Source organism: Planococcus citri, chromosome 3 (assembly GCF_950023065.1).
Source record: "Planococcus citri chromosome 3, ihPlaCitr1.1, whole genome shotgun sequence".
In the NCBI taxonomy this organism is placed as follows: Eukaryota; Metazoa; Arthropoda; class Insecta; order Hemiptera; family Pseudococcidae; genus Planococcus; species Planococcus citri.
This window is the reverse complement of record NC_088679.1, coordinates 63,330,013-63,350,955: the sequence shown is the minus strand read 5'-3', so window position 1 is coordinate 63,350,955 and position 20,943 is coordinate 63,330,013. Positions and strand designations below refer to the sequence as shown.

The following is a 20,943-nucleotide window of genomic DNA, read 5'->3' as shown; positions in this document are numbered from 1 at the left end:
ACAATTTTTTCCCATATGACTTACTGTTAGGACCGACTGACAATGCTCGGATTTTTTAAAAAACACACACAATTACTTTATTTGTAAATGATACTTATACTTACTTACTTTATCACAAAATAAATACACATGAACCAACAGATAACTGAACTCTTCACTTTCCACTTACTTTCTGTATATTTTACCTTTACCACTCTTTGTAATCAGAAAACCTGTTCTAGAAAGCATACCTTTTTCCACATTTTCTACCAGTTCTAGAATTTTCTGTGCGTAATTTCTGCAAAGTGTCCTACCACTTATTTGTATGTAGTTCACAAACATGATTAATGGTGTCGTTCTTTCTTTCTCATTTATTCTCTCAATTCGTCAAAGGCTTTCTATACACCATCTTTAAACCTTACTAGAAAACATTCAAGATTCTTAGAAAAATAATGATACTAAGCATTTCATTGTATGTGTGATAGTGTCAAATCTTTCTAGAAAACGCTTAAGATTTATATAGTAAAAATAGCTGGATTAATTTGGACCTATGGAGTTCTCCATTTTCCCATCCTCGGTACTCCTCTTCGTCTCCATCCTTTGGAGTTTGAGATCTCATTTCTAATTTCTAATTTTTTTCCATTGTTTGTTCTTTCTTCGAAAGTTCTTGTATTGAATGGAGATGTGTACCTCTGCATGAAATACCTACTGGTAGCATAGTCGATGATACATTGCCATTGATTTTGATAAACTCACTATGCTAGTAATTCTGCTTCTGACAAAGCTTCCCCATTGGTCGTTGTGTTTGGCAGCTTTTTGGAGAAGAGTATCTATCATTTCCTTGCTGGAGAATTTAGCGTACTGAATATGTTTCTCACAACGTTTTCATCATTCTTTGCTTTGAACTCGGCATTGATTTTCTCAAAACAGAATATAAGTTACACTTCTCGTTGAAGGATACAGATAATTTAGATCTCAGTTTCTCCTTGACTGGTGTTAGCTATCAACAAACAAAAAGTGCATAAATTTGTGGATGGCGAGAAAAGACACAAGATTTTGATTACTTATGCATGAAGAAATACTGGTGCCACAACATAGGTAAATATGATACTGATATATCTAAAATCTTAGTTTAAGCTCAAAAGGTCGAGAACTATTAAAATTTTTGACCCCTGACCTTTTTATCCAAAGTTGGACCTACCGCAATAGCCATCATTTAATACAAAAATTTAGCTAAAAAAAAAGAGTAGTCTCAAACGTTCAGTCAATGTACACATAGACAAAGTGAAACAAAACAAAAATAGAAACAATTGAAAGAGTTAAAAGTATATTGTAATAGATATCTTATTTTAACAGGTGTCTAACAGAGTTAGTGACTAGAATAAAGGAATTTACGAGTACCTATAATCTATATGTATACCAAAATATACCTTACGTAATAGTAATGTAAATTATGCTGGTAGGTATATGTAACATAGTATACGAGTAAGTACCTACGTAAATTGCACACGGATTGACAGGCAAGCAAGTAAACAAATAAACAAGTAAAAACACACACATGCACACTGAAACAATGCAACAAATACACGCGCAAATATGAACATTTGTGTTATAATACAGGATTGGATACCTAGGTAGAAAAATATGCCACGCCACACCGCTTTATGTGCACAATTGAGGTAGGTAGGTGTGTAGAAGAGCGACACGCGACAGGGATGCGAGGTGATGCTACGTAAATTTCACTCTTTATGAGTACTACAAAATAGATGTATGTCAATGCCGATGAAAATTTCAACCATATGCCTACAAAGGTGTTTTATGTATAGGTACATAAGTATGTAGGTAGCTTTGGTTTTTCAAGTTCTGGTTTCAGGTTCAACTTCACTTTAGGTACTTAAAAATTACTAGTAGGTACGTATATTGGGTACATGTAGGATGTAGGTAATTGGAGTAATAGGTACTTATAATATGTAGGTAACGGATAGTGGTTGATTGGTAGTGGTAGGTATGAGTAAATACATATGGGAATTAGGAAGGTAACTTAAAACTCAATTTTTAAATCAACATTTTTCAAATTCAGATTGTGTGTAATCCTGTAGGTAGGTAGGTAGGTAGGTAGGTACCTATTGTAAATAGGCATAAGGTATAGATAGGGTATGGGGTAACAATAGACTTGACAGGTGGGTCCATGCTGGATGCTTGATGCCTTACATGGCGTTATCAACTGCACTTGGCTGATCTTGCTGTGAGGACTGTTGTTGAGGCAATGCTCGCAATGCGGCCTGAACTTCTTCAGCGACTGCCGAAAGTACAAATTGGAATTGCTGCTTGGTGCACACTGCTCCGGCACATTGATCTCGTAAATGCTCCAGCGTGGCCGCAATGTCAATTTCTTTGGCTCCTTTCAATATACGATTCATCACCATGTCGAGCAGCAGATAGGAACCAGTACGACCTACGCCATCGCTACGCATAGGTTAAAGCAAACAGCGGTGTTGCATTAGAGATTTACCTAATGAGTTTGAGAAAGAATTTCATTTACCTGCAATGCACAACAATTGGGCAAGAACGTCTCCTGAATGATTTATTGACTTTTCTAGAAAATAACAGAAATATAAATGGAAACAGAAATGGAAAGAGTGGTGGTAGGCTAAGGATTAATAGATGGTATGTAAATGTATAAATTATGTAGTACATATGTATATGTAGGTAAATGAGGTGGTTGGTTTACCTGCGGAATTCGAGCAATGGTTTCATAGCCAATGGGATACCACCTTCAGGCCATGTCAAAAAGTGAAACTGGGTCACTGTCCTAGTTTCGGTGGTTTTGACATTTTTCAAATAGAAACTACGCACCAAGAAATCATCACACCAAATGTGTTCACTGACTAGATGCACCTGAATGATGAAAGTGGCAACATGTGTCAGTGTGTGTACTACTAATTGGCAATTGCCATGGCTGATGACCGATGGCTAATGCAGTACCCTACTGGTACCTTGTAGGTACATTGCACCTTCTTGTATCTGTATATCTATCCTCTACTTACTTCGTAAATGTCATACAAATGTGATCCGTCCATTGGCCAGTATTGGTAACACATGGATGTATCATTCTCAACAAGTTGAGTCAGCATCACAATTACTACACATCCTTGTTCCCATATCATTTGCCAAAAATCATTGACTGTATTTTCCAGAGGGCCTTGTGTCGTGATATAGGCAGCATTTTGAGGATCGTGATCAGTCTAACAACATGATGTAAAACATATGTACTTTAGTGGTAGCGGATGCACAATGCACATATATTTATATATATTTGTATGGTAACTACAAGTATGCACCTACTTGTATGTAGATACAGGGTGTGCACTGCGCAGAAACATCAAGGACCTCCACCCCCCCAAGATTATTTTTTTTTAAGTTACCCAAAATACAAATTTGTATGAAAAATTACATTCAACTTCTCAGTCTCAAAATACAAATACATATTCTGTTTTGGGCTGAAAAGAGACACCATTTTTGATTTTTGTAGTGTATGGCAATTCTGAAAAGTTTTGCCACTTGCAAAAATCAAGATACTTATGCAAAAAATCACTCTAAAAGTTGCCATTTGAGTGAGTTAAGCCAGCTGACCTGAACAGATTACTCAGCAGTGGCTGCAGGGGCCAAAGAAATTTTTGAAATGGTGGCGGTGTAAAAAGTGTTTGAAAAATTGGTGGCAGCAGAGGCTCAGGGCTCTAAGCTACTCACTACAGATTACCGTGCCTAGTTGGAGTTACAGCCAATACATATGAAATGAATTCTTACTATGGTGGATGCGTTTATGTAGTCAGATCCAGTAACGTTGGATAGTGCATTCAATTTGACTCTGGTGTGATCATACGGCAAAGCGGTCATGTATCTGTTCTTACACAGGTTTTCTTTCTAAAACACAACGATAAGATTCTGATTGCAGCTGGCTTTAAAATATGAGTATCTACGAGTACATCTACATATACAATTACGTGTGTAAGTATGCATGATCATAGATACATAGGACATAGGTATACTCGTAGTTGAGGCTGCAGCATTATCTTTTGAGTAGATACGAGCCAGTAAAACAGCTTTAGGTAAGGATCTATAAACCAGGTATGGAAATACACCATTTTCAGTTATAAATTTTGTAGTTTTGACAGTGATGTGTAGAGAACGGATTTTTATGCACAAAAAACTTGTAAGTATGCATTTATTGTGGCTGAAATATGACATAAATATGCACAAAAATATGCACGAGCACGATCAATATGCATGTCTAAAGACAGGATTTTAGAGCAACACAAAGACCTATTTTCTTTGGTAATTCACTCCTAAAATCTGGAAATTTCAAAATAACGGTAATACAGTAATTATTTCTCAATAATTTTCAATTTTTAAACAATCAATAACACAATGTAATCTTTCTTCGTAATTTAAAATCTGGTAACTAAATTTTACTAGAAAAATATTATTTTTTGAGATTTTTTTTTTGTTAACTATATGTATTTTGGCGGCGCGAAATTTTCAAAAATCTTACCAAAATTTTCAAAAAATGCAGAAAAACAAAGAAAATCGCTCGAAAATTGTGGAAATATGCATTAAAAATGTGATCTGTCACGAGAAAACCAGCTTAGTATCCAAAAAATCGATATCATTTTTATGGTTGGTATTAGTAGTACTTAGGGTGCTGAATCCGACTGTGGGGGTTGAAACGTACGCGAACGATTCTCTTGACCCTGAATCTGAGGTCAAAAAATAGAGCAACTGCAGTAAAAGTTGAATTTTTTTTTTTGATTTTCTTGAAAGGTACGTTCTGGGGAGTCGAAATGCAAATTTTTGCAACAATCGGCCCACATTTGGAAGATTTGTGCCATATTTTGGAATTTGAGTAAGGCTTGAGCTGGAAAATCAACTCTTTTCACCTTGAACAAATTTGTTAAAAAACGTGATAAATTTAATAATAATAACTTATTCTTCAATAATAATTCATACTCTGGTAGTTTTTGCAACATTTTTGGTGAAAAATTTGAAAAAATTGATTTTGGGAAATTTTGATTATTGGACTTGGCAGTTAGCAACCTTGAATGCGATGATTTTGAAAAAAAATATCGGGTTATGTTGGCACTCATGGGGGCCAAAAGTGGTGCAAGTTTCACGGACCTACAAATTTTAGATCGCCTGATACATAGACTCAAAACTTCAAATGCCCTTCCTGTAAAATTAACGTTTTGGACACTAGATAGGTTGGTTTTCTCATGACAGATCACAATAATGTTGAAATTGAAAATGTGACGTTCTATGCATTTATGACCAAAATATGCAAAATATGCGACTACAAATGGTAAAAAAATAATGTAAATTGGTGGTATTATTAATAAATTGAGTCCTTATACATTTCTTTCTATAACCAAAGATGGTGTATTTCCATACCACTTTAGGTTATCTACCCTTGTATTGGAACTATCAAGGGCTCATATCTTGATCTCCCTCCAGGAACATTTGTGAACGTACGGTTTTTACTTTTTAGGTATGTAAATTTGACGCGAGTAATAGTGTCAAATGTGTGACTCTGACTCACCAGTTGCGCAATTGCCACAGAACACAGATCAGCATCATAAGCGCATAACGCGGCCCATTCTGTATCAAGTCTAGCTTTGTTGTTGAGATGATCTTCCATGTAAGCCAGCACCATGTGGCCAGTAGTGATGTCCATGTTGGTCATCGGCTCTTCGCTCCTGCAAACACAAATACGCGCAAATATTACGATAACAATTAACCACTAGGTGGGGGTACTGCATGTGTACCAGTAGGTAGGCACCATAGTATAGGTATTATTAGGTATTAGGTACTGTACATGCTTGACACACTGACCAAGACAATGTACTGGATCTGGAGGACTGACTGTTGTCCGATTCTCGGGATAAGCTGGTGATGAGTTGACCACTGACGGCACTGGCTCTGCCAGCCGTCATGGAGCTGCTTTCTGGCGACGATTTACTTGTTGTCTTTGTTTGACATAGATCCTGTTGGGTAACAAACTTGAATATGTAGGAGTAAGAGTACGTGTACTAATGTCGCAGTCCCAAATTACTTAATTTTTCATCAACTCTACCTAACCTACACGTTAGCTAAAAGGTACTAATATTAGCCATCAAGTACCCAGTACCCACTACAGACTACAGTACAGTCAATCGCACCTGTACACCTGCCTGGACAGTGGACATAGGCCTGCCATACTGTAGGTATTATTTTGTATGTATTGTGCTCGTATATTGCACTAATGTGTACACAATACATAATTGGTACAGGTACACATAGCCCACATAGGTACCTAAGTACATGACATAAGCTACACAGTTTACTTGATAGTCTTTGCCAATTTTTTGGTCCAATGATGGCCCAATTTTATGCAGTTTATCCTTCAACCTGGACTGTTTTCTGGTGCAGTAAAGTGCGACTGCCGAAACGAGTACCGCTCCTATGATGCCACATATGATGAACATCAACATGTACAGGCTGTCATCAGTATGCGACAGACGCGTGGCTGTCGGCAGCTTATCCTGTCCAAGAAACCACCACATCAAATCAACTTTTATCAGCATAACATAAACATAAACTCGAACGTCAACGCAAACGCTTCGTTTCAGCAACAACTACGTGTACGTGTACGTTACGTACGAGTACATACCAATATGTGTACATACGCATATTTATGGCAACGAGTACGAGTACATGTAAGAGAGTACCTAATACCGAATACGAGCGCTTATGTTGTTCGCTCGCGAAATGTCGAGATCTCGCGGGTTGAACGATTATTACGTATACCTACGTAAATACCTATGACGAAAGCCTACGAGCACCTATGATCATCTGTCAAATACTGCAAGCATGGTACCCACTCACACACACATACATATGGTAGTACATCTACATAATGTACCTACCTACCTATACAGAAGTGTATAATGTCTCGTCTCCTCTTCTCGCCTCATACCTAATGTGTATCTAGATGGCGATGATGCGCGGCTAATAAGTAATAACTTCACCTGATACCCTGCACCTGCCTGTCTGTCTGCCTGTCTGCCTGCCTGCCTGCCTGCCTGCGTGAATATCGTGGTCACGTCGCAAGTTTGCAAACAAAATACGCACTTGCGTACACACTACACATACACAATACCTAACACCTATTGTCAACTGTGAATCTACTCGCAGGTATCTATAGTATACAGCTACAAGCAAAAAAAGTTCACCAGGCTCTCATCTGGCCCCAATTATACCTAGGAAGCTCATTTTTTTTAATAGAAAGCCCTCGACGAATACTTGATGCGAAAAATATTGCGAAGCCCAAATTTTAAATTTAAGGGCCCCAAATTTGGGAAAAAGGGGGCTAAAATCAACATAAAATTTTTTTGGAAATACGTTTTCTTCCAAATTGTATTTTTAACTGAATTCCAAAATTTGAACCGATTTGATCCCATAGAGGAGGAGATATGCCCCAAAAACCAACTTTTGGGCCCACTCCTCCAAATTTTTGAAAAATGGACCGATTTTCGGCTCAGGCCTGTCTGTTTTTTTTTTTTTAATCCAACTTTCTAAAAATCCATCATTCAAACTTTACAAAATGTTCAAATTCAAAAGTAAACTCCTCACATAGTAAAAAAAAAAATGTTTACTTGCTTTTGCCCTCACTTTGTTTGGGCCTTTTTGATTTTCTTTTTCAAAACTGAAACTTCTAAATTTCTTGCAAGTTTATTTTACTTCTACAAATTATATTTTTAGGAATTATTTCAATTGTTCTGAGGTTGTTGTGCCATTTCCTATAGATACATAGGTACCCTAATAATGGAATTTTCCTCCAAAATTCTCAGAAAGTATCCAAAAAATTTCCAAAAAAATCGATTTTATCAGTTTAACTTTGGTACCTAATGATTTTTTTTAGTCGCAGTAAAACTTTTCTAACGCTTTGATGTGATTTTAATTAGCAGTGTTGCTTCGATTTCGGAAATAGCTTTCCGAAATAGAAGCAACACAGATAATTAAAATCACATCAAAGTGTTGGAAAATTTTACTACGACTAAAAAAAAGTTGATAATTCCTGGAGCCTCCAGTAGATTTTCGAAGCTTGAAATTTCCTCAAAATTTCATCAAATGGAGTTAGAAAGCCGAACTTCATTCCGCAAACTAATTTCAATGTGCTACGAAGTCGACTGCAGGTAAATTTCAAGTTATAGTTTTGAAACCTTCGGCGACTTTTTTAAAATTCCTCGAGTCTCCAGTAAATTTTTAAAACTTGAAATTTTCACATAATTTTATCAAATGGAGTTAGATAGCCGAAATTTTCAATACAATATGAAGTGGACTGCAGTGGTTTCAAGTGGTTTAGAAGCTACCAGCTACTTTTTGGAAATATCAATTTTTCAAAAAAACGCCATAAAAACCAGTTTAAATAATCTGAAGCTTGCTTGCTCGCGAGTGGTGCTTGTTAGTGACCTTGACGGATAAAGTACTTACCCGTTATTTTTTTTATCGGCATCGCGTACTCCTGTTTGAAACCTATTTTTGTGAATAAATTTATTCGATTTCACACTTCTTTGAAAATTGAAAAAAATTCACTGTATGTATAGGTAGGAAGAGGTATGGTACTGGGTGTGCAGAAATATCGTGAACCCCGCAAATGAAAGTTTTGTTTATCAAAAATGTAGGTTGGCAACGTAAAGGGTTAAATATAGATGCATATGATTGGTGGAATGTTATCACTTTTTTCGTAGCAATCACAGCCACCAAGGTTATCATCTTTTATTTGGATTTCAATTGCTGAGATTCGCTTTTCGTGATCTTTGATATTGGCAACAATTTCGCTGAGGGTTTGTTTACAGGTTCGAAATACCTCTTAAACATCTGATCCAGACTGTTATTCTGCTGTTCTCCCTCTCCATGAGCGCCGTGGTAATTTTTTCGTCTAACATTAAAGACAGTTTTTCCCAGTCATCTTCAATTTTGGGAGCTTTGCTCTGCTGGGTAACATCATCGTCATCTTCACCATCTTCCGCTTTGCGTTTGCGGTATATTTCACATTTGCAGGCAGCTTTATTGGTGGCACTGTACTTCTGCCATTTATCGAGTCCTGCTCTAGAGCAATTTGTCTTTTTATCATGAAAAACAGCCAAGCAACTGCTGCAGATTATACGGAATTGAAATTTAGGGTCCGAGAGAACAGGCAGGCCGCATTTCCCGCAGTTCGGATCTGGATTAGTTTTATAAATTTAATTAAATCGATGCAGAAATGTAATTCTTATCTGCTAGGTATCTACCTATTCATGCAGGCCTAGTCAGAGATTTTGCAAACGATAAAGTTTTCTGTTCGTGTTTCATAAAGTGAGTAGATCATAGGTCAACAAAACACATCAAGAGTTTTCATGAAATTTCATAAAAATATTTTTTTCAACTTGCTTATTTCATAATTTAAGTAGAATAGTTATTTGAATGCATACCATAGCTAGTGCTCCCAGAGATGAGGAGAATCGCCAAAATACCGAAATACTTCAACATTATGGCACTTAACGTCTTCAACATTAAATATTACAAGAAAGAACGCATTAGATTTGTCTCGTACAACTCACAATTCGCATTTAATCCATCAGCATCGCACTTGATCGGCAAGTCATCCGCTGCTTTCAGATAAAAAATGATAAGAAAAAAAATAAATCACAAAACACAGTATACTTGATAATTATTAAAACGTCAATGGTGATAAGACTGATAACAACGACAAGTGAAGCTCGTAAAATTGAAATATTGGCAGGAAGTACGACATAAGGTAAGTGGAGCTAATTACGCCACGTTGGCAATTACGCCACTACCTCAGTTCTCATAGTAAACGGGTAGATGGCGCCGTGCGACGATTTTTAGGTGATTGTACTGTTAAAGCCAAGGTAGGAAAACCAAAAATATCACCGGATCGGATAATTTTCTGATCTGTGGCTCGCTTTTTCGTAAATTTGATGCAAAAAAAAAAGTCATGTTAAATTGACCACAGTTTGGAAACTTGCTGTAATTTGTAATAAGGGTGAAAAAAAATTTTGAAGATATGTTTCCTGTAGTAAATTTAATGACGATTTCAATGGGATAAACAGTTTTTTGTCATTTCTCAATGTAAGTATCGAAATGTTGAAAAATATACAAAAGTACCAATGTTGAAAATTACGCCACTTTAACAAAACTCTTTCAGGACTTTCACATATTTGACCAAAATACTAAGAAATAATTTTTAGCGATGTTTTTATGAATAATTTTAAATAATTTTTTTTGGTGGTGGGGGCAGAGTGGCGGAATTACCTGCATATGTTGATGAATACACCACATTTTCAGAAATGGAGGGGTGGGATAGGGGGAGGGGTAATGGAAAACATTTTTTTTAGGGAAAGGTAGCCAATAAGATGCCCAAAATGCCAAATGATTTTTACCAATGTTTTCATAGATTTTAAATAGTTTTTTGGGATGGTGGCGTAATTACCTGCACGTGTTGATAATTACGCCACTTTTGTAAAAAATTTTCAGGAGGAGATTAGCGGTATTGGGGGAGGGGTAAGAAAAAAATTTTTTTCGTGAAAGGTAGCTAATAAGATGTACTTTGAGGTGGTACATTCACATTTTTGCCAAAGATGCATTTTAACCCCACTAAATGACCTCAAACCTTAGGGTGGCGTAATTACCTGCACTTACCTTATTTACTATCAAAGAGCAATTTTTTCATTCTTTTTAGTTAACATCGACTTGGAACATGTTCAAGGTATTCGTACGCTAGTCTAGGTTATAGTTAGGGGCTAAGTATTCGTATACCAAAATGACCAAGTTGATAGATTGGATGGCTGCTGTATGCGCCTTTCTGTCCATCTGGTTAGCTTTACTGTACCATTTCATCGAGTTGGAAATCATCAACGAATATAGAGGTTTAATTTCAACAAAAAAGTAAGTACATATTACTAATGATTTTTGAATTTCTTTATGGTTTTTCGTGAATTTTCTTCTGTTTTGATTGATTTTTACATCTTGAATTTTATTGATTTTTTTCCAAAGTGATTTTCTTGTGATTTTGTTCTGAATTTTGATATTTTTTTTGCTTGAATTTCATCATCTTGAGCTGTTCTGGTGATTTTTTCATAAAAATTTTCCCATAAACTTGTGTGATTTTATTGCTCAAATACTTAGTCGAGATTTCTCCTTATTTTTGTTCGATGACATTTTTTTTGAATTTTGTGATTTTTTCCTTGATTTGATGATTTTGTTTTGCCTGAATTTTTGTAGATTTTTCTCAATTTGACGGATATTATTCTTTTAAATTTTCATGAGTTCCCTTTTTTTTTTTTAGTTTTTCGGTGATTTTCCCGGAATTTCCAATTTTTTTTGCTCTTCAAATTGTATCAAAGTTTCTCCAACTTTGACAGGCTTTTCAACTTTGAATTTTCACGATTTTAATTTTCTTCTAAAATTAATGGTCATCTTTTTACCTCAATTTTGACTGATTTTTTTGACAGTTTTTTTTTAGTCTCGCTCTTTAAAAAAACTAGCGATTTTTTTGCTTACATTTTTGTGGAATTGTGCTTTTTTTCTTCCAAAGGTTATGATTTCCTTTAAATTTTTACCATTTCTTTACGGAGGGGGAGCTTGTTCAAGATTTGATGAGTTTGTTCTTTTCATTTTCACGTTTTGTGATGGATTTTTTTCTGCATCTTGATATCTTTCATTCATTCATTCAGAACAGAGAACTCGTAAAAATTAAATGTTTAAATTCGGAAAAAATCAAAAAAAATTTGAAGAAAAACATTGAAAAATTTCTAGCAAAACTCAAGACGATTCAAGGGAGAAAAATAATTCGAACTTGAAAAAAAATATAAGTAGTTCAAAGATATAGGAAATTCGGAGAACCTTCCTCCACAACTGTGGGGAGGGGGGAAGGGAAGAGGGATCTGAACTGAATTTTCAAAAGGTTTCCAGTTTCATCATTTCCACGATTTTGTTTTGAATTGCCTAATTTATTGATTCGTTTTTCTGCTTAAATTTTTGTTCGCAGCTTCGGCAAAACCTTTTTGTATTTGAATTTTCGTGATTTTTATAACATTTTCTCCTAATTTTGCGACAAATTTTGGTAATTTTTTCTGCTTAAATTTTTGTTTGAGTTTTTGAGTTTTTTTTTTTGGACTTCAAGACTTGATGGTTTCATTTTGAATTTTGTGGGGACTTCCTTGATTTTTTTTACGTTTGATTCTTTTGAATTCTCATAGATCCTATTTCCAAATTATTCGGCGAGTTTCCTAGAATTTTCATGTTGACGTTCCGCAATTTTATCGTGAATTTTCGAGAGTTTTTTTTTCAATTTTTACGATTTTTTTTTCTTAAATTTTGGTGATTCTTACTCTAATTTTTTCGGAGGAGTTTTTCTAATTTTTGGAGATTTTTTTTTACTCTTACTGATGTTTTTCAACATTATTCTTTGACCAATTTTTCTTTCTCCAGATCTTGATCTTTCCTCCGCTTCCTGTTTCTGTCATTTTCTCTCTAGTTCAATAATTTTGTTCCATTTTTTCCATTTTTTTTTTTTTTTTTTTTTTTTTTGAAACGTGTGTCAAGTTCTGATGGTTTTCTCCTCTCGTAAATTGAGGATTTTTTTTCTTTTTGTATTTTTTTACAAATTACTATTTTTCCAAATTGGATTACATATGCAAGCTCTCTCTCCTCCGCCCTTTATCTTTGATTTTAATAAGTTTCCCGTTTAAAATGATTCTTTTTATTTATGGAATTTTTTACAATTGAAGAGTGATATTCCAAAACTCGCTTTGTCCATTTTCACAACTTTTCAGGAGAGAGGAAAAACAGTTTCCCTTTAAACGGGTAAATTGACTTTTTAGGCGAGTTTAGCACTTTATTTGGGTGGATTTATGATGTAGGAGTGTAGGTATACATTTCATCCACTAAATACTGCTGAAAAAAATTTCAATACCTAAAAATGAACAAAGCGCGTTTTGGAACATTATTTTTTTTTTAATTTTTAGTGAATTGGCTATTTAGGTGAGTTTAACACCTCATTTTGGTAGGTTGATGATGTAGGAATGTGAGTTAATACTCCATCTACCAGGTACCACTGAAAACTCAACTTTGATAAAAATGGACAAAGCGAGTTTTGGAATATCACTCTTCAATTATTGTTTATTTTTTCTCAACACTCTTGAATAATTTTTTCAATCAAATGCTCGCTCATATGAAAATTTCTCTCCATCTTACAATGGGTATTTTTGTGTTTAATTTTTTGAAATGATTTTGAATAAGATTAAATTTCGTTCCTCCCTGTTTCGGTGAACTCCACCCCCCTCATCTTCTTTCAATTTTGTTATTTTTTTTTAGTAGCTCGACACATTTTTCGATTATGTTTCCGGAATCCAATATTAGTTTACATTCGAAATGTTGATAATTATTATCTGTATATTGAGCTTTCTTTAGTTTTTTTTTTAAAATGATTTTCATTCAAATTTTTTTTAGAAAAAACTGGCATTGATATTTTTGTTACGTTTTGTTGTTTTTTGTTGACCTAAAATAAAATGTTATGTTTTGTATGGATTCAAATTTTTTAGCCACCTCTTTTTTTTACATTAACAATTTTTTTGGTCATTTTTTTGATCACAATTTGATTACTATTAGTTACTTTTTAAAAGAAAAATCTGAGTACAATCCCTGGAAATACTTATCTGCCGAAATTCTGAAAAACTAGTCTTTTCTACAGGGTGTTGCAGAAATCGGCTGTCAAACTTATTTTTGATGATTTTTTCAAAATTAGTAAATTTCAAGTTTTGCGAAGCACGTGGGTCTTTCAATGGAAAAATTGGTACAAAGAACAAGGAACAGTGAGGGAAAATCATTTCTTCAGAGGACTTCACACCCGCTAAAACTCGTCAGTTCGGGCTCTAGTGAATTCCACAGCTGAATTTCTGCTTTCGCAAGTCGTAGGAATAATATGTGAATATCCTGCAGAGATATCCAAGGTACCTACCTAAGTTGAGTGACGATCTAACTCTGGGAAGCTGTGCACTGTTTTCCATCACTTTTCCAGTGAGCTGGATTATTTATATTATTTATTTTTTTTGAAGAAAATTACCCTGTCTTAATTCCCTTCCTCCTCCCAAAAAAAATTAATTAAATAGTGAAAACAACGTGTCTCATAATCAATGCACTAGCAGTAGGTATGGATTTCTATGGATTTCTCCGGCTGATGAATTTTAAGACAGGCGAATTAGGATGAAAAATATAATGATGTACCAACCTTATAGAATATATAAAAATCTAGTTAGAAAATGTGCACAAAATCAGTTCACTTTTTCACAGCAGCAACAACAGAAAAACACACGAATGCAGCATTTATTTTTATAAAGTTAGAAATACTCGTATATCAATTTAACACTTCGTTGACAACCGACTGTAACACATTTCAAATTTTATTCATATAAAGTCAACTTTGTAACATTATAACAATATGAATATTAAATTTGGAGCGCTTTTAATTATTTTCTCCGACGAAGGTCGTCGAGTTCAACACTAGCATCGTATAGAAATACTCGTTTGTGGTTATAATTTCACGAAAAATTAATTAGCTGCACTTGGGCAGGTGCGGAATACACGTATAGACGGAATTTAGGCATCACTTCCTTTTTTCATCGAAATGGAAAGTTTGTCAACGTTTCCGCTTTTGCTCATCAAGTAGCCCGCGGTATGTGTAGGTACTCGTAACACGGTTATATTTTGTATTTCCATTCCAATTGCTCAGCATAGTTGTATAAATGAGTTGCCCTTAGTGGGGCAATTGTTGGAATTCGTGCTGGAGATAGCCAATAGATACTGATGACCGCGAGTATCCATTAGTAATTGAATCATTTTCGATTCTATGAGAAATAACTTGCAATTTACTTGATTAGAACAACTCGTTTCCCTCAGGGTAGGTGTAGGATGAATAAACGCAAATTTCATTTCTGACATTTATTCAACATAATTCGATATAATTTTCGCGTAATAAAAACGGAGAATGTTTCATAACGACAGAATAACGGATAATGTTTTCAAAAAGCTACGAATTCGTTGAGAAAAAAGACAACAAACGTCTAAACAAACGATAGCCGCGTATATCCGAAAACGTACATAAACAGAGGCGTAATGACGCCGTAATTACGCGATCGAAACGCGACCCAAATTTTGCTTATTTTTACTTGATGCAAAATACTCGTTTACATCCCGCCGCCGTCGGCGCTGGTACCATCCGGCGTCGAAACTTCATCTACGTCGATGAGCGGTATCAGATTATGGACAGGGCGCTTCAAAACAGTGCCGTTACGGCAAATGACGTCGACGGAGCGCACTGTACCTTGACTATCTGGATACGTACGAATGATTCGGCCTAATGGCCACTGCAAAGGTGCGGTCTCCTCTTTGCTGAGGATTACAATGTCGTTAATCTCGAACTGACGAGTTGAAGCAGTCCATTTGACCCGTTTCTGCAGGGAGGTTAGGACTTCTGGCTTCCAACGTCGCCAAATAGCGTTGCGCAGTTGGGTTACAAGGTCCCAGCGCGTTCGGTAGTGGGAGACGTCGCTGTTGGATGTGTCATCTGAGACAGCTACAAGCGGACGTCCGATTAGAAAATGCCCAGGTGTCAGGGCATCGAAGCTGGAGGCTGGATCGCGCAGCGGTACAATCGGGCGCGAATTCATAATCGATTCGATGTGGCACAGAAGAGTACCAAATTCGTCGGTGGTGAGTGCTGTGTCACCGATCGTTTTGTACAGGTGATTCTTCATAATGCGTACGGCAGCTTCCCATAATCCACCCATGTGCTGCGCAGCAGGGGGGTTGAAGCGCCATTCGATCGGAGCTGGTGATGAGAATTTTTGTATCTCGGTGGATTTGGCAAGTTCGTTGAACTTGTCATTCAATTCGTTGGCGGCGCTGGTGAAATTGGTGCCGTTATCCGAGTAGATGGTTAGAGGGCAGCCACGGCGTGCTGCAAAACGTTTCAATGCGGCGAGAAACGCTGCTGTTGTGAGGTCCAGGACCACCTCAAGGTGAACAGCTCGAGTGCTAAAGCATACGAACACGGCGACGTATGACTTCAGTTTGATAGTGCTTCGTGAGCGAATCTCTGATTTGCGATTAAATGGGCTGGCGTAGTCGACACCAACGATGGAAAATGGCGGTGATGGGCGAACTCTGTCAGCTGGCAAATCGGCCATCGGCGGATTTCGGTGAGCGTTTCGACGAAATCGTGCGCATTTGGCGCAGGTACGTATAACCTGCTGAATTTGAGCATTCAGGTTACCGATGAGCCAGTATCTGCGGCGTAGATAAGCGGTGATGAACTGGGGTCCGGCATGTGCAAATCGGCGATGGCAATCTCGAATCAGCAAATGCGTGAATCGATGGTTTGCCGGAATGATTACTGGATGACGTTGATGGTATGGTAGGTCCGCACGTTCGATGCGGCCACCAACGCGTATAAGTCCCTTCTCGAGAAAGGGAGACAGTGATGTGAGTCGACTGCGACTTGGAAGCGGTCGCTTGGTGTTCAGCTTGTCAAATTCCTTTGGGTAGGTCTCATGCTGAGCTTTCAGGGCCAATTCAAGTTCGGCGCGTCGATGTTCAGCAGCAGAGAAACTTCCGCTCGGAGGCGGCGTTTTTCTGACTCGTGAGAGGAAGAAGTCCTTGATGCGGAGCCAAGCGGTGATGATACTCAGGACTTTACTGAGGTCCGAGTACTGGTTAATGACGTATCTGGCGAAATCTGCGTATTGGGGAGGTATTTCATCCAGCACTGTGTTCACATGAACATATATGAGAGTCGCCTGGAAAATCTCTTCTCCAAATTCGCGTGAGAGATGATTCGGTGGTATCTTCAACTCGTGAAGGAACTCTGGACCATGGAGCCAGAGATCAAAACGTGATTCGAGTTCGGTAAACGATTTTTGGCGTGTGGCCAAGTCGGCTGGATTGATTTCGCCTGCAACATGTCGCCATTTTTCAGCTGGAAATGTGCGGACGATATTCTTCACTCGATTCGCGACAAATTGGGTCCAATGACCTGGTTCTTTGGCAAGGTACGCCAACACGATGGTCGAATCGGTGTAGGCATAACAGCGATCTCGGTTACAACCTAGGGTTGTAATAACTGGTTCGAAAAGTTCGGTCAGGAGTGCAGCAGCGCAGAGCTCCAACTCCGGAATCGTACGTGGTTGGCGTTGCGGAGCGACGCGCGTTTTTGACGCAATCAGCCGCACAACTGGTGGCGCATTCTCCTTGAGAATGCGAGCGTAGATACAGGCAGCATATGCTTCCTTACTAGCGTCTGAAAACCCATGCAACTCAAGATGAACGGATTCGGCGTTTCCTACGTAGCGAGGAAACTGTAGGCTGGCGGATGCGGTGATATCGTTAAGGAAACGATCGAAACGCTGTTGGAAATCGGCGGAGACGTTTTCGTCCCAGTCCAGATTATTTGTCCACAGCTCTTGGATGAGAAGCTTGCCGGTGATTGCGAGAGGTGCGAGAAATCCCAACGGATCAAAGATGCTGGATACTTTCGAGAGTGCGATACGTTTCGTTACGGTGTTCTCTGGAACTGTGACGTTGGCCAGAGATGGAAAACTGAAGAAGTCACCAGCTGAGTCCCATTCTACTCCAAGAGTGCGGCCTGCTGACGAGCCACAGAGAGGTGAGTGATCTGCCAGCTCACCGAAGAAGCGCCATTTGCCTAGCTCCATGCCAGCAGTACGTAACAAAGCAACTAGCTCGTCGATGAGCTTTTTCACAGCTTCCAACGAGTCTGCACCACTCAGTGTATCATCGACGTATGTATTTTTGCGCAGAACTGCCGCCGCCGCTGGAAATTCTGACTCGCCATCATCAGCAAGTTGGAAAATCGTTCGAATCGCGGAATGCGGCGCGGAGCTCGTACCATAGGTGATGGTATTCAGTTGGCAATCGATTATCTCGCCATTTTCGTAGATAACGATGCGCTGAAGGTCTCGGTCTTCAACCGGTACCCACATCTGGCGGTACATTTTGATTATATCGGCGGTAAATGCGTATAAGAAAATTCGGAAGCGGAGAAAGATGATGAATAGTGGCGCCTGCAACGTTGGGCCCACTAATAGTGTGTCGTTCAATGAGACGCCATTTGTCGTCTTCATTGAAGCATCGAATACAACTCGGATCTTCCCATTGTGGTAAACAGCGTGATGTGGGATGTAGTAGGTAATCTGGTTTGGTAGTGGAGGTGTGCAGCGTGTCAAATGACCAAGCGCTTCGTATTCACGTAAGAATTCACGGTACTCTTCTGAAACGCAAGTGCGTTTCAGACAGTTTATAGCGAGCTGGCGCGATTCACCAAGAATCTTGTTAGATCGTCGTGGTAGCTTGACGATAAAACGGCCTGAGACTGGATCACGTTTGTGTGTCTCAACGAATATTCGTTCACACTCGAGTTCGTCAACTGACCTGGTGTCCTTGACGCGCGGTGGCTCGTTGAGGCCTAAGAACTCTGTGATTGAGTCCACTTCTGGTTGCGTCAACTTCGCATGAAGGCAGCGCACACTCGGTTCAATCGATGACGTTGAGTATGGACTGGCGAGGAGCCATCCAAGCTGAGACGAGATGAGCGTTAGTCGATTCGGTTGCGTAATCATTGACGGTTGGAGGATTTGGTACAAATGATCAACTCCAATGAGTAGGTCAATGACCTTTGACTCGTGATATCGCGGATCAGCGAGATGGTAGCGTTGGGCAAAGTCCCATTCTGGCGGAGGCGTAAATGATACTGATGGTAACGGATCGGTGATCGAATCTACCACTATTGCATGTAGATTGACGGAGAATTCACCGTTGCGCGATGTAAGCTTGATAGTGGTGGTTGAGTTGGCTGAAGACCGCGCTCCACCAACGCCACTGATCACTACCGACGATTTACTGAGCTTCAAGTTCAATTTCTGTGCGATATCTTTCGTGAGTAACGTAACGTGCGAAGCGCCATCAAGCAAAGCAGTTGCGTTGATATGATGGGTCGCAGAGGCGAGGCGGACACCTGCGGTACTCAATAATACTTCGCGGAGCTGTCGCTGCGTCACTGCGGATAGAAATGTCGCATTTGCGGACACTGACTGAGTCGGTTTCGGAGGTTCGGATGTCTGATTTGTAGTGCTAGGAGTACCGGAAGGTGGCGTAGGGGCCGCCGCCAAAGACGGAGGCGGTTGATGCGCGCTATTGGACTCGAGCAGATGTAACAACGTGTGATGCGCCTTGCCGCACTGCTTGCATTTGATCGAGCGACACACCTTGGCCCAATGACCGCCACGGAAGCAATTAACGCATAGCCTTGCGTCACGAACCCGCTGATAGCGTTCTTGAATCGGTAGACGTTTGAAGGCGTCACACTGGTAGAGTGGATGAACCTGGCTACAACACGGACAGATTCTCACGACTGAATCACCGCTGCCAACCATAGATTGCGCTGAAGACGGGTTTGACGATGCGGATTGCGTTACTAACGAGGTGGCGGCGCCACGCGTGCGTTGAGGATGTTGTCTAGTATTGGCTGCGGCGTTCTGCTTCGATGCGGTTACGAATACTGAAGAAACGACTCGAATACGGTTTTCTAGGAACTTGATCAGCTCACTGTATGAGTCTACGTCTGGTTCGGCGTTATCGACAGCTTGCTCGTTGTTGAGGGACGTCTCCCAGAGCTCACAGCTGCGCGAATCGAGTTTCGTAACAATGAGCTGGACAATAAGTTCGTTAGACAGGGCATCGCGTTTGAAGCCCATGTTTTCGACGGCTCGAATACTGATTAACGCAGTATTGGCGAGTTTACGGAGCGATTCAGGATTGTTTTCTTTCACCTCACCCAGTTCAAAGAGTTTCTGGAGATGAAGGCGAAGATTCAAGCGCTTGTTCTCGTATTGACGTTTTAGGATTTCGGTTACAACGGCATAACTGCCAGCTTCGACGTGGATGTTCTGAACGAGGTCAGCTGACTCGCCAGTTAGACAGGACAGCAGATGCTCGTGACGGTGCAGGTCGTCTAAACGAGGGCTACGGACGCCACTCTGGAACCGTTGAAAGAAGCTGGCCCAATCCTCGGACTTGTTCGAGAACTTGGGCAGATTCAACTTGGGTAACCGAACTGAATTATCGGCTGCGGTACAGCTACGGTATTCGGAGCCTTCGTTGGTCGGTTCGGGTGTAGCCTGCTCGAGAAGCGTTTCTAACTTTGATACGATTTCGAAATACTTGGATTCGGCAGTTACAGCTGTAACTGCGCAATCCGACTCGGTGTCGTTACCTTCGGTGGTAAGAATATCGTTATTATAAGAAGCAAACAAACCAAATTGTTCTTCCAGGTGTCGGATACGTCGTCGGAGCTCTGGTGCAGATTTACTCGTTTGAGGATTGTCTGCCCAGGTACGGGTGTTGTCGAATACGATAATAACGTTGTCTCGTAGCTTACGGAGCTGCTCGATGGTTCGTCTATTCGCCATGATATTGGTAAATAGCGTTACTGAGGAGTACCCACGGTAATGTGGATATTACGAACGGATGCGATTTACTGGAGTACCCACGGAGTGGATATTACGAACGGATGCGATTTTCGAATTCCAACGTACGACGAACGTTGAAACGATTACGATTGCGAAGTAAACGAATGCGAAACGAACTGATGATTATCCAACATGGATATTACGGAAGTAGCGAATTACGAATTCGAAACGAAATTGAAAAAGCTTACCCAAGATGTGGATATTACCGAAGTACTCAAAACGAAAGAATTATCTCACTTGAGATATAGCTGAGGTTCCATCACGCCGGGGTCACCATAATGTAGGATGAATAAACGCAAATTTCATTTCTGACATTTATTCAACA

The 20,943-nt window shown here is 39.1% G+C and overlaps 2 protein-coding genes and 1 long non-coding RNA gene across 6 annotated transcripts in view; 1 reads left to right on the top strand and 2 right to left on the bottom strand.

Moving 5' to 3' along the window:
• Positions 1-20,943, top strand: part of LOC135841922 (uncharacterized) — a 30,364-nt gene that overhangs the window by 1,786 nt on the left and 7,635 nt on the right. The window lies entirely within an intron of this gene.
• Positions 1,290-9,837, bottom strand: LOC135841920 (receptor-type tyrosine-protein phosphatase N2-like). Of its 4 annotated transcripts, XM_065359143.1 has the most exons (10): positions 9,486-9,837; positions 8,506-9,238; positions 6,357-6,554; positions 5,866-6,017; positions 5,573-5,729; positions 3,787-3,903; positions 3,027-3,224; positions 2,711-2,877; positions 2,522-2,575; positions 1,290-2,445 (listed from the first exon to the last, which is right to left on the bottom strand). In XM_065359143.1, exons 3-10 carry the CDS (start codon positions 6,501-6,503, stop codon positions 2,187-2,189), a joined length of 1,251 nt encoding a protein of 416 aa, XP_065215215.1. In that variant the 5' UTR covers positions 6,504-6,554; positions 8,506-9,238; positions 9,486-9,837; the 3' UTR covers positions 1,290-2,186. The 4 variants fall into 4 exon arrangements, with proteins under 4 accessions (XP_065215215.1, XP_065215213.1, XP_065215214.1 ...); XM_065359141.1 differs by lacking the exon at positions 8,506-9,238; XM_065359142.1 differs by lacking the exon at positions 8,506-9,238 and having other exon boundaries at positions 5,866-5,999.
• On the bottom strand, positions 14,383-20,892 carry LOC135841917 (uncharacterized). Its single transcript, XM_065359138.1, has 2 exons — positions 14,947-20,892; positions 14,383-14,877 (listed from the first exon to the last, which is right to left on the bottom strand). Exon 1 carries the CDS (start codon positions 20,556-20,558, stop codon positions 15,261-15,263), a length of 5,298 nt encoding a protein of 1,765 aa, XP_065215210.1. The 5' UTR covers positions 20,559-20,892; the 3' UTR covers positions 14,383-14,877; positions 14,947-15,260.

What these genes read in the sequence shown, in the direction of transcription:
- LOC135841920 (XM_065359141.1), bottom strand. An exon ending in ATTTGTATGACATTTACGAA is followed by an intron (nt 2,878 to 3,026) that starts GTAAGTAGAGGA and finishes TTCATCATTCAG; the next exon opens with GTGCATCTAGTCAGTGAACA. An exon ending in CCAATTGTTGTGCATTGCAG is followed by an intron (nt 2,446 to 2,521) that starts GTAAATGAAATT and finishes ACCTATGCGTAG; the next exon opens with CGATGGCGTAGGTCGTACTG.
- LOC135841917 (XM_065359138.1), bottom strand. Translation starts at nt 20,558, where the DNA reads ATGGCGAATAGACGAACCATCGAGCAGCTCCGTAAGCTACGAGACAAC.